This window comes from Hemitrygon akajei, chromosome 16, assembly GCF_048418815.1.
Source record: "Hemitrygon akajei chromosome 16, sHemAka1.3, whole genome shotgun sequence".
NCBI lineage: Eukaryota > Metazoa > Chordata > Chondrichthyes > Myliobatiformes > Dasyatidae > Hemitrygon > Hemitrygon akajei.
The window spans coordinates 5,859,968-5,873,067 of record NC_133139.1 but is presented as its reverse complement, the minus strand read 5'-3'; the positions used below and the strand labels follow the sequence as shown (position 1 = coordinate 5,873,067).

General features: G+C 43.8%; 1 protein-coding gene across 3 annotated transcripts in view; it reads right to left on the bottom strand.

Annotated features, from left to right (window-relative positions):
* nfic (nuclear factor I/C) overlaps positions 1–13,100 on the bottom strand; it is a 464,113-nt gene that overhangs the window by 67,748 nt on the left and 383,265 nt on the right. For all 3 annotated transcript variants that reach the window (XM_073068141.1, XM_073068140.1, XM_073068142.1), the window contains one exon: positions 12,798–12,972. In XM_073068141.1, the coding sequence (XP_072924242.1) occupies positions 12,798–12,972 (175 nt within the window). The remainder of the gene's footprint in view (positions 1–12,797; positions 12,973–13,100) is intronic.

Sequence of the window (13,100 nt, the reverse complement as noted above, 5' to 3'; positions counted from 1 at the left end):
GTCTCTAAAATCTAGAGAATATTGTGTGTGAAAATCCCAGGGGATCAGCAGGTTCCGAGATACTCAAACCACCTTGTCTGGCACCAACAATCATTCCAGGGTCAAAGTCACTTAGATCATATTTCTTCCTCATCTTGATGTTTGGCCTGAACAACAGCTGAACCTCTTGACCATGTCTGCATGCTTTTATGCATTGAGTTGCTGCCACACGATTGGCTGATTAGATAATTAAGTTAATGAGCGGGTGTACAGGTGTACCTAATAAAGTGGTCAAGAGTGTAGATTTATACTTTATTCTGCTTTGTTATTGTTTTATCTGCCCAGACTTGATGACCTAAGTTATAAGGAAAGATTGAATGGGTTAGGATTTTATTCCCTGAAGTGTAGAAGACCGAGGGGAGATTTGACAGAGGTTTACAAAATTATGAGACATATAGATAGGGAAAATACAAGCAAGCTTTTTTTCCACTGAGGTTGGGTGTGACAAGAACCAGAAGTCATTGGTGAAGGGTAAAAGGTGAAATATTTAAGGGGATCACGAGGGGGAACTTGTACATGCAGAGGGAATGTGGAACGAACTGCTAGTGGAAGTGTTGTTTTCAACATTGAAGAGAAGTTTGGATAAGCACATGGATAGGAGGGGTTTGGAGGGCTATGGTCCAGGTGTGTGTCGATGAAGTAGGCAGAATAACAGGCCATTATGGATTCGATGGGCCAAAGGGTCTGCTTCTATACTCTAGTGGTCGATGACGATGAGTCTACCTCAATGCACTGTACCACCAAGCAACCAGCCAATTTAATCCTAGCCTAATCACAGAACAATTTAGAATGACCAATCAACCTACTTACTGGTATATCGTTGGACTGCAAGAGAAGGTTTTGACTGTATCACAACAATAAAACAATTCAAATTCCAGTTCCAATTCATGGTGTTTGTCTTTGCTTCAGCCGAGTTACAGAAATTCAACATAGAGTAAGGACAAACCACAACACACAGAAATATAAATATGTTGCACCATATCCAATCTCAGAGAGAATCACACAAAGTGCACATGGTTCGTAACTTGCAGCCCTTCTCCCAACTTTGACCACCCTCCTACATCATCCCTATTGCAATCAGCGCTAAATAGTGATAGTCATGCCCAAAACACAGATGGATAAATTCATTGGCTCAGGATCTGCTGGGAGTTGATTAAGCCTGTGGCAGTAAGCCAGCTCATGCAGTTACATGGGAATTTCACCACACTTCTGGCAGAGATAAGGAGCTGGAGCTGAAACACCTTGAGGAAAATTCCTGGCCAACATCTTCTCTGACATGTGCCAACTCATTATCTTCTCCTCAGGAGTAGTCGGACCAGTCAGCGGCTTGGTGAGGGTCAGCACATGTCCTCATCACGGAGTGAGTGAGCTACAGAGTGCAGAAATAGGACAATATGGTGCACTAAGTCCACATTAAGCACCCACTGGTACGAATCCTGTTTCATTCTCCCTACATGTCCCATCGACTTCCCTCCCAGATTCCATTACCCACCTACACAGTAAGGGCAACTTACAGCTATCGGTTAATCTACAGAGCAGCACTGTGTAAGTAAGGCCTTTAGCATTGTCAGTGATTCCCCCGTCTGTCCCACAATCACTTTGCATTAGGCAGCAGGTACCATAGCATCAGGACAAGAGCTTTAGGATGGGGAACAGCATCTTCCCTCAGGCTGTGAGATTACTGAACTCCCTGCCAGGTCTCACCAAGTATGAAGCGCCTGTAGTGCTACACTGTTTACTTTTTAACTTCTGTCATAAATGCACCTTATTATTTGTTAATTTATTTGTGGTGATATTACTTTATGTGTGTGAGTTATATGTACTCTGTTGTCGAGAGGAGCATGGTCTCCTTTAGCGGTATACATGTGTATGGCTGAATGCCTATAAATCTAAGCTTGAACTTTGTCCATGTGTCTCTGGGACGTGGGAGGAAACTGGAACATTCAGATGGTTACGGGGCAAACGTGCAAACTCCAGCAAGTAACACTTGAAGTCCAGATTGAATCTGCGTTCCGACCTGCTGAGTTCCTCCAGCAGTTTGAGTGTGTTGCTCTGGGTTACTGGAGCTGTGAGACAGTGGCTCTGCTGGTCTCCTGCCCAGGACGCAGGGAGGGCTGTGTTTGTTTTGGCATCTCGGTGGGCCCAGTGTTAACTTTATCTCCACACATCCTTAGTTTTGCATGACTGATTGAGGAGCTGCCTGAAGGTCAGATTGAAGAAACCAATCCTTCAGTTCTGAGAACTTCAAGTCTAAAAGCACCCACACTTGTAGGATCCATCAACAGAGGTCACTGCCATGGCCTCTTGCTCCCCCCTGCTCTCCCACCATCTATTCATCCACCACAGTGGTTAAGCAATCCCAGAATTATTGTTTCATTTCCAGATGGTCATATTTTACATATGGAAAAAGGATCTCTGACTAATCTGGGAATAAGAGCAGAAGACCATAAGACATAGCAGCAGAATTAGGCCATTCGGCCCATTGAGCCTGCTCTGCCATTCCATCATGGCTGATTTATCACCCCCTCAGCCCTATTCTCCTGCTTTCTCCCCATAATCTTTGATGGTCTGATTAATCAAATACCTATCAACCTCCGATTTAAATACACCCAATGACTTGGCCTCCATTAACAATGAGTTCCACAGATTCACCAGCCCCCAGCTAATGTCAGCTGTAAGACAGGGATTCAGTTTCTGCTGCTGTCTGTAAGGAGTATGTACATTTCCCTCTGTGACTGCATGGAGTTCCTCTGGGTGCTCTGGTTTCCTCCCATATTCCAGAGAGTTACCGTTTGGGTTAGTGAGTTGCTATGTTGGCACTGGAAGCATGTCAACAGTTGCAGGCAGCCCAGCACAATCCTCACTGATTTGATTTGACACAAATGACACATTTCACTGTATGTTTTGATGTACAAGTGACAAATAATGCTAATCTTTAACCCTCGGCTCTATTCTAAATCTGTTCTAGAAGCTAACTGAATGTAACTCTGCATTCATAACCGAAAATGCTGGAAATACTCGACAGATCGGGCATCATCTATTGGACGAGGAACAGTGAATGTTTCAGGTCAAAGACCTTTCGTCCAAACTGGAAAAGAAAGAAACAAACTCACAAAGAAGTTGGGGTTGGGATGTATATGACAAAGGGAATACCTTTGATAGGGTGTGGTCAAAGTTCAAAGTAAATTTGTTATCAAAGTATATATATGTCACCAGATACAACTGTGAGATTAATTTTCTTGTTGCTGCGGTAATAAACTGTTTATGCGTTAAATATTGTTTCTTTTTAACAAACGAATTTGCCGCTGCAAGGAAAGAAGTGTATAGTATGCATAGCGAGACTAAGTCCTCTTTCGCCTCTTTATCCGCCACATGTTTATAAAGTTACGGACTACAGATGTCCCATAAATAAATCAGCAGATAATAATGAATTATTCACATCAATCGCCATCCAGGCAAATATTCCTCTTTCCAGATGATTACCACCTCCATTTATAGGATTTATAAAGTAAATTATTGAATATGCTCAACTTGAGTCTTTAAGCAAAAGTATTTACCCAGAATTGCGGCCAAATTGAGAAATGTATAAATCTTTAACCACACACTGAAGGCACATTAAATTTAGAACAATTTTAATGAGTCTACTCAAATGCTTGCATCCTAGGATATGAATCTCGGATGTCTCTGCCAAAGTACAACTTTGTTTGAAATTGTGTTTATTATTTATTTATAATACTTAAAATAGAAAAGTTAGTTTGATCCTGACTGTACATATTCATTATAGGATCTCTTTCCATATGTTATTGAATGTTCCTAGAATAAAAAGTCTTGTTACTGTTGTAATGTTGGGAAATTTATTTATGGCACAATCCCACCAATTGCCAGGAAAATTGCTTTAGTGATGGTGACTCACTGGTAGACATTGGCCAGGATACCTTGTTCTTCATCAGCGTCTTGCTGCTGCCATCAAGAAGGAGATATCGTTTACCCTGCCCATCACAGGTAAAACCCCCTCCACCACTGAGCAAATTTTCAAGGAATGCTGTCATAGGAAAGCAGCATTAATCACCCAGGCCACATTCTCTTCTCGCTGCTGCCATCAGGCAGGAGGTACAGGAGCCTCAGGACCCACACCACCAGAATCAGAACTGTTATTACCCTTCAAACATCAGGCTCTTGAACCAGCACAGATATCTTCACTCCTCCAGCACTGACCTGATTCCTCAACCTATTGGCCCACTCTCAAAGACTCTACAACTCAAATTCTCAGTATTATTTATTTATTTGTATGCTTGTTATTATTCTTTTTGTATTCGCAGTTTGTCTTCTTTTGCACATTGGTTGGTTTGGCAGTCCTTGTTTGAGTGTGTTTCTTTGTATTTACTGTGAATGTCCTCAAGAAAATGAATCTCAGGGATGTATATGGTGATATAAACATACTTTGATAATAAATTTACACTGAACAGCCTCCGAGATGGCCTGGGCAGCACAGTAGCTTAGTGATTAGCACAATGCTTTACAGCACCAGAGTGACCTGGGTTCAATCCCGGCTGCTGCCTGTAAGGAGTTTGTACGCTCTCCCTGTAACCCCACGGGTTTCCTCCCCGTGCTCTGGTTTCCTCCCACAGTCCAAAGACGTACCGGTTGGTCAGTTAATTGGTCATTGTAAATTGTCCTGTGATTAGGCGAGGATTAAATCGGAATTTTTGGGTGGCGCAGCTCGAAGGCCTGTAAGGGCCTATTCCATGGTGTATCTCAATGGCTTTTTTAGACTGCCCAATACTAACAGGGATATCGAGGAGCAGACAGGGAAACAGATCCTGGAAAGGTTTAACAATAACAGGGTTGTCGTGATGGGAGATTTAAATTTCCCAAATATCGATTGGCATCTCCTGAGAGCTGGGGTTTTAGATGGGGTGGAGATTGTTAGGTGTGTTCAGGAAGGTTTCTTGACACAATATGTAGATAAGCCTACAGGAGGAGAAACTGTATTTGATTTGGTATATTGAAATTAACCTGGTCAGGTGTCAGATCTCTCAGTGGAAGAGCATTTTGGAGATAGTGATCATAATTCTGTCTCCTTCACAATAGCATTGGAGAGAGATAGGAACAGACAAGTTAGAAAAGTGTTTAATTGGAGTAAGGGGAATTATGAGGCTATCAGGCAGGAAACTGGAAGCTTCAATTGGAAACAGATGTACTCAGGGAAAAGTATGGAAGAAGTGTGGCAAATGTTCAGGGGATATTTGTGTGGAGTTCTGCATAGGTACATTCCAATGAGACAGGGAAGTTATGGTAGGGGACAGGAACCGTGGTGTACAAAGGCTGTAACAAATCTAGTGAAGAAAAGCTTAAAAAAGGTTCAGAGAGCTAGGTAATTTTAGAGATCTAGAAGATTATAAGGCTAATAGGAAGGAGCTTAAGAAGGAAATTAGGAGAGCCAGAAGGAGCAATGAGAAGGCCTTGGCGGGCAGGATTAAGGAAAACGCCAAGGCATTCTAAAAGTATGTGAAAAGCAAGAGGATAAGACCTATCAAGTGTGACAGTGGGAACGTGTGTATGGAACCGCAGGAAATAGCAGATGAAGGAAGAGCAGTAGATGTAGCGTTTATGGATTTCAGCAAGGTATTTGATAAGGTGTCCCATGCAAGGCTTATTGACAAAATAAGGAGGTATGGGATCCAAGGGGACATTGCTTTGGCTTTGTGGCTCCAGAACTGGCTTGCCCATAGAAGGCAAAGAGTGGTTGTAGAAGGGTCATATTCTGCATGGAGGTCGGTGACCAGTGAAGTTCCTCAGGGATCTGTTCTAGGACCCTTATTCTTCGTGATTTGTATAAATGACCTGGATGAGGAAGTGGAGGGATGGGTTAGTAAGTTTGCTTATGACACAAAGGTTGGAGGTGTTGTGGTTAGTGTGGAGGGCTGTCAGAAGTTACAGCAGGACGTTGATAGGATGCAAAACTGGGCTGAGAAGTGGCAGGTGGAGTTCAACTCAGATAAGTGTGAAGTGGTTCATTTTGGTAGGTCAAATATGATGGCAGAATATAGTATTAATGGTAAGACTCTAGGCAGTATGGAGGATCAGAGGGATCTTGGGGTCCGAGTCCATAGGACACTCAAAAGCAGCTGCGCAGGTTGACTCTGTGGTTAAGAAGGCATATGGTGTATTGACCTTCATCAATCGTGGGATTGAGTTTAGGAGCCGAGAGGTAATGTTGCAGCTATTTAGGACCCTGGTCAGACCCCACTTGGAGTACTGTGCTCAGTTCAGGTCGCCTCACTACAGGAAGGATGTGGAAACCATAGAAAGGGTGCAGAGGAGATTTACAAGGATTTTGCCTGGATTGGGGAGCATGTCTTATGAGAATAGGTTGAGTGAACTCGGCCTTTTCTCCTTGGAGCGACGGAGGATGAGAGGTGACCTGATAGAAGTGTATAAGATGATGAGAGGCATTGATCCTGTGGATAGTCAGAGGCTTTTTCCAGGGGCTGAAATGGTCGTCACAAGAGGACACAGGTTTAAGGTGCTGGGGAGGAGGTACAGAGGAGATGTCAGGGGTAAGTTTTTTACTCAGAGAGTGGTGAGTGCGTGGAATGGGTTGCCAGCAAAGGTGGTGGAGGTGGATACGATAGGGTCTTTTAAAAGACTTTTGGATATGGAGCTGAGTAAAATAGAGGGCTATGGGTAACCCTAGTAATTTCTAAGGTAGGGCCATGTTCGGCACATCTTTGTGGGCCGAAGGGCCTGTATTGTGCTATAGGTTTTCTATGTTTCTATGTTTAATAAATAAAAAAATAAATAAAAGACCAACTAAACAGGCAGACATGGAATTAGAGGAGAAATGGGCAAATGTGAGTGTTGCACTATCGGAGGGCAGATGCAAAGGGAAAGTGTACAGTTGGTGGCAGAACACTTAAAGGCATCGATGAGAGAGATTCAGGTTCAGATTTATTTATTGATCACACGTACATCGAAACATTCAGTGAAATGTGTCCTTTGTGTTAACGACCAACACAGACTAAGGGTGTATAGGGGGCAGTTACAAGCATTGCCACACATTCTGGTGCCAGCATAGCATGTCCACTTTGTTTAGCAGAACAACAACAGCAAAACAAGCCCCATTCCTCCCTCCCCTCCACATGTACTTGGGCTAGAACTAGAATTAGAAGTGATCTATTTGAAATATACAAAATTCTTGTGGCTTGACAGGGTAAACATGGAGCTGGTGTTATGCATGGCTGGAGAGCATAGAACCAGCATCAAAGAGGTCAGACATTCGGGAGAAAGTGGAGAATTTTCACTGTGGTTAGTAAATCGCCAGAATTCTCTGCCCAGTGGGGCTGTGGAGGCGCTGTCTAGCTTCAAGACTGATACCAATTAAATATTAATGGAATACTAGGAATCCGTGTCTGCAGCTCCCTGAGAGGGGCCACACAAGTCGGCAGAGTGGTAAAGAAGGGATATGCTAGCTCGCCTTCACTGGTTACGACATTGAGTATAAGAGTAAGGAAGTTGTGTTGAAGCTGTAGAAAATGTTGGTCTGGCCACACTTGGAGTGTCATGTGCTATTCTGTTCACACCATTACAAGAAAGATATGGAGGCTTTGGAAAGGGTGCCAAGGATGTTTGCCAAGTCGCTGCCTGGATTCAAGGAGTATGAGCAAAGAGGAGAGGTGAGACAAAGTTGGGTTGATTTCCCTGGAGAGTCACAGGCTGGGGTGAGACCAGATAGAAGTTTATAAAATTATGAGACATGTGGATAGGAGATAAAATCAGAATCTTTTATGCAGAGTAGATTTGTTTAGTACTGGAGGACCTGCACTTAAGGTGAGGGGGGAGGGTTTAAAAGAAGTGTGTGGGCAATTTTTTTTACACAGGGAGTGGTAAATGTCTGGAGCGGGCTGTCAGAGATAGTGGAGGAAGCAAATACAATGCAGTTGAGAAGGTTGTAAGGTAGACACGTGGATATACAGGGAATGGAGGGATATGGATGTTGCAATTCCATAAATCCCTGGTTAGAATACTGTGTTCAGTTCTGGTCACCTCATTATAGCAAGGATGTGGAAGGTTTAGAGAGGGCGCAGAAGATATTTACCTGGATGCTGACTGGATTAGAGATCATGTCTTATAAGGATAGTTTGAACAAGCTAGATCTTTGTTTTGAGCGAAGGAGGATGAGAGGTGATGACAGAGGAATACAAGATGATAGAGGTATTGATCAAATAGATAGCCAGAGACTTTCTCCCAGGGCAGAAATGGCTAATAGGAGGGGGCCAAATTTTAAGGTGATTGGAGAAAAGTACAAGGGGGATGTCAGAGGTCGTTTTTTTACACAGAGAGTGGTGGGGTGTATGGAACACACCACTAGGGTTGGTGGCGGAGGCAGATCTGTTATGGACTTTTAAGAAGCTCCTAAATTTGCACATGGACAATAGAAAAAAGGAAAGCTATGGAGGAGTGAAGCATTAGATTGGCCTTAGAATAGGTTAAATGTTGACACAATATTGTGGGACGAAGGGCCTGTACAGTGCTACAGTGTTCTATGGTGTATGAATCAGGCATAGGCAGAAAAGATTAGGTTTAATTCGGTATTGTGTTTAGCACAGATATGGCCAGCTGAACGGCCTGCTCCTATGTCGTACTGATCTACGTCCCAAACAACAGACCAGAATTCAGCATCTGCAGTCTCGTGTCTCCAGTCACTTTGGTGTGTTTTGTATGAGATGTCCGCATTAAAGGCACAGATCTCTCTGCACTCTGTACCCAAATCTCAGCATGGGACAGAGTCACCATCAGCTCCTGTCCAGGTGGAATTTTATTACCTTGGAGAACTAAGTTATGCTCTGGCGAATTTCTGTGCTTTATTTTCATTTTGTGATGCACTCACAAACTTTAAATGCTCAGCAACAGAAACAATGTTGGCTTCCTGCTTGCTCAATGCCGGCAGATTTCAGTCTCCCACACTTGCAGATGGTTGTAGCCAGAGATTCCATGCCTGCACTGCTCGGCTCAACTCAGCACCAGCCCAGAGATGGAGACGCATCACACTTCACCGACACTTACACTGGGATCGGACAGTCACAGAGCACAAAGCACAGAAACAGGCCCTCCAGCCCATCGCATCCGGACTGAACTATTATTCTGTCTTGTCCCATCAATCTGCACCTGGACCATAGACCGTAAGATATTGGAGCAGATTTAGGCCATTTGGCCCATTGGGTGATCAATTTCCCTTTCAGCCCCAATCTTCTGCCTTCCTCCCACATCCTTTCCTGCCTTAATCAAGGATCTATCATTCTCTGTCTTCAACTGCCTGTGGCAATGAATTCCACAGATACACCACTCTCTAGATAAATTCCTCCTCATCTCTGTTCTAAAAGGACGTCTCTTTGTTCTGTGGTTGTGTCCTCTGGTCTTGGACTCCCCCATCCTAAGAATCATCCTTAGCCACTCTATCAAGGCCTTTCAACATTCAGTAGGTCCCCCTTCATTCTTCCAAATTCCAGTGAGTACAGGCCTAGAGCCATCAACCACTCCTCATATGACAAGCCTTTCAATCCTAGGATCATTTGAGTGAATCTCCTTTGAACATTCTCCAGTGTCAGCACATCCTTTCTAAGATGAGGAGAGGGCCTCTGTCGGTCAGAGTTGACCATGGATATTGTGTCCTGGCTGTCTAGATATGCAAGCCTAGGCAGTATGATATGAAGAGCAGCCTGTTGTCCATGTAGCAAGCTCCCCCTCTCCATGCATCTGATGAACCCAGAGGAACGGCAGAGACCGATACAGTTTGGTACCAGCAGCATTGTAGGAGTTGCTAGTCAGTTTTGAACTCAATGTTGGACTGCCTTAAGGACTCCAGCTCCGGATTTTTCCCTGCAGGTTTACTCCCAAAGCCTTCCCCATGAGAGGGTATAGCGGCAAGGCAGCGGAGGTTTGAGATCAGAGTTTTCCTTCTCCTAGACGAGCTGCCAAACACAGCTGACAAGCTCCATCTGCCCGAAGCAACTGGTTTTAAGGTGGCAGTAACCTGCCTTTGCCCGTTCTTCTGTCAGCAGAAACGGTTCTGCCAATCTTAGTAACTACGCCACATGTGAAGGCCAGGAGCTGGACTTGATTATCAGAGGCTGTTTGAGGTGCATGCCATTGGGAGCATTTAATAGGTAGCAGGAGCTTGTCCCCATTAACAACCCCAGCTATAACGGCCTTAAGGAACTGAAGGGCACAATTGTCTGCAGCTCTACATTCTGTATTTTCTAAGATAGGAGGCCCAACACTGCTTACAGTATTTCAAATGAGGCCTCACGAGCGCTTTATAAAGCCTGAACGTTCCACCTTTACTTCTGGGAGGAGTACAGCCCTCCCAGAACTGCCTGAACAATCTCCAGCAGGTTGGAACTGCCATGGGCAGCTCTCCTTTGCTCACTTCAGTGGAACTGAAAGGCTTCAAAAGATAAGTGTTGGTAGTTTAGACAGAATGTAGAGCTGCAGAGGAATGCGCCCTTCAGTGCACAATGTTGCGTCAAAACTAATTAAACTTCTAACTAAACTAATCCCTCTGCCTACACAAAAAAATGAAGACTTGTCTCTGTAGTGAAGGAGGATGAAAGGTGACTTGATAGAGGTGTGGAAGATGGTAAGTGTGAGCAGCCAGAGATCTGATGGCCAAGTTTTTTTATACACATGTACTGATTGCCAGAGAAGGCGACAGAATCAGCTACGCACACTACATTTAAGAGGCATTTAGACAGATAGTGGAACGGGGTTGACACAGAAAAATATGTTCCCAATGCAAGCCAAGGATTAGTGTAGATCACACTAAAGACCTCGATAAAGTGGATGTGGAGAGGATGTTTCCTTTGGTGAGGGAGCCTAGGACTAGAAGAGAGATTTCCATCTAGAACAGAGATGAGGAGGAATTTCTTTAGCCAGAGAAAGGTGAATCTGTGGAATTCATTGCCACAGGTGGCTGTTGAGGCCAAGTCATTTGGTGTATTTAAGGCAGAGATTGATAGGTTCTTAATAAGTCAGGGCTTGAATGGATACAGGGAGAAGACAGGAGACGGGCTGACAGTTTGGCCATGATGAAATGGCAGAACAGACTCGATGGGCCAAATGGCCTAACTCTGCTCCTACATATTATAGTCTATAGTCTTAGATCAGGGGTTCCCTTCCTGGCAACCATGGACCCTTAAGTTAATAGCAGAGGTCTAAGGCATAAAAAACATTGGAAACCCCTGGTGTAGATGGACAAACTGTCAAAGTGAGGACAGTTCTGTTACTCTGCCAGATGACTATGGATTAGAAAAGAAAGTACTTAAAGCTGGTATCAATTCCTAATCCTTACTGGAAGTCACTTATTCAAACTTTTGGAAGACTTTTCCTGAGCTAATATGCTGGAGGATCCACAGCTGAGAAATGACTGGTTTGAACACAGAACGTTACTGCACGGTACAGGCCCTTTTAATACCTACTGTTGTGCCAACCTTATAATTTACTCTAAGATCTAACTCTTCCCTCCTACATAGTCGTCCTTTTTTATCATTCATATGCTTCTCTAAGAGGTTCTTAAATGTATCCAATAGATCAGCCTCCACCACTACCCCTGGCAGTGCATTTCATGCACTCACTACTCCCTGTGTAAAACACCTACCTTATATTTTCCTCTAATCACCTTAAAATTATGCCCCCCTCGTGTTAGTAATTTCCATCCTGGAAAAAAGTCTCTGACTATTCACTTGATCTATTTCTCTTATCATCTTGTACACCTCCATCAAACCACCTCTCCTCCTCCTTCACTCCAAAGAGAAGAGCCCTATCCTCATAAGACTTGCTCTCTAATTCAGGCAGCATCCTGGTAAATCTCCAACAGTACCTCCTCTAAAGCTTCCATATCCTCCCTATAATGAGACAAGCAGAATATTCCAAGTGCGGTCCAACCGAGGTTTTATACAACTACATTACCCTGCAGCTCTTGATCTCCACTAACAAAGGCCAACAGACCACATTGCTTCTTAACCACCCTGTCAACTTGTGCAGCAACTTTGAGAAAAAGATTATCAGCCTCAGAAACGTGAATGTCTCTGGAGACCCAACTAGCAGTGAATTCTATCATTAATTTAAAACGTTAGTCAGTTTGGCTTTTGTTCCTATCCAACCTTATAACTTACTCTAAGATCAATCTAACTCTTCCCTCCTACGTAGCCCTCCATTTTCATTTCACCCATTACTCTAATAAATCTGGCTCTACCACCACCCCCGGCAGTGCATTCCACATACTCTCTGTGTAAAATATCTCCTCTGACATCCCCCTTATACTTTTCCATTTTTATAGAGATGCAATGCTACCTTGCTGCTCTTGAACTCAATCCCATGACTGATGAAGACCAACAGACCATACATCTTCTTAACCACCCTATCAACTTGTGTGACAACTTTGAGAGATCTATGGACGTGAACCCTAAGATCCCTCTGTTCCTGCACTCTGTCAAGAATCCCGCCATTGACCCACATAGAAGCATGCAAAATTTTTGATGTGCATTTTTTATGCAAGAACAATGGAGGCATTTTCATTCCAGAAACCTAATCAATCTCTGCTAGAAGAATATAAACATATGGTACAGTCCCAAGGCATCACAGCTATATAATACACCCTCATTACAGACCAAAATATTTGCTTCTTCGTAACTTAGTATGTTCCCGTTGAAAGCCCCAAACCTTCTCTGCATGTATTTAAGAAGAGAGGAAATACTTACTGGGGGAGGTTGGTGACGCTGCTGCACCTTCTGTGGTTGTTGTGGTTGTCTTGGTGTCGGGTGGCATTGCCAGGGTCACCGATCTGCCCATGGATGGAGGGGGAGGGGGTGCTAGCATCGACGTCGAAATGTAGTGGCTTGGGACTTTGCTTACCACTTGGCCGCTGCCGTTCAGCTGCAGAGAAAACATCAAACTTAATGATAACAGTCTGAGCGATTCACGATATTTAGCGTTGATATCTAACCCGAACAGAATCACAACCAGGTTTAATATCACTGACATATGTACTGAAATCTGTCCTT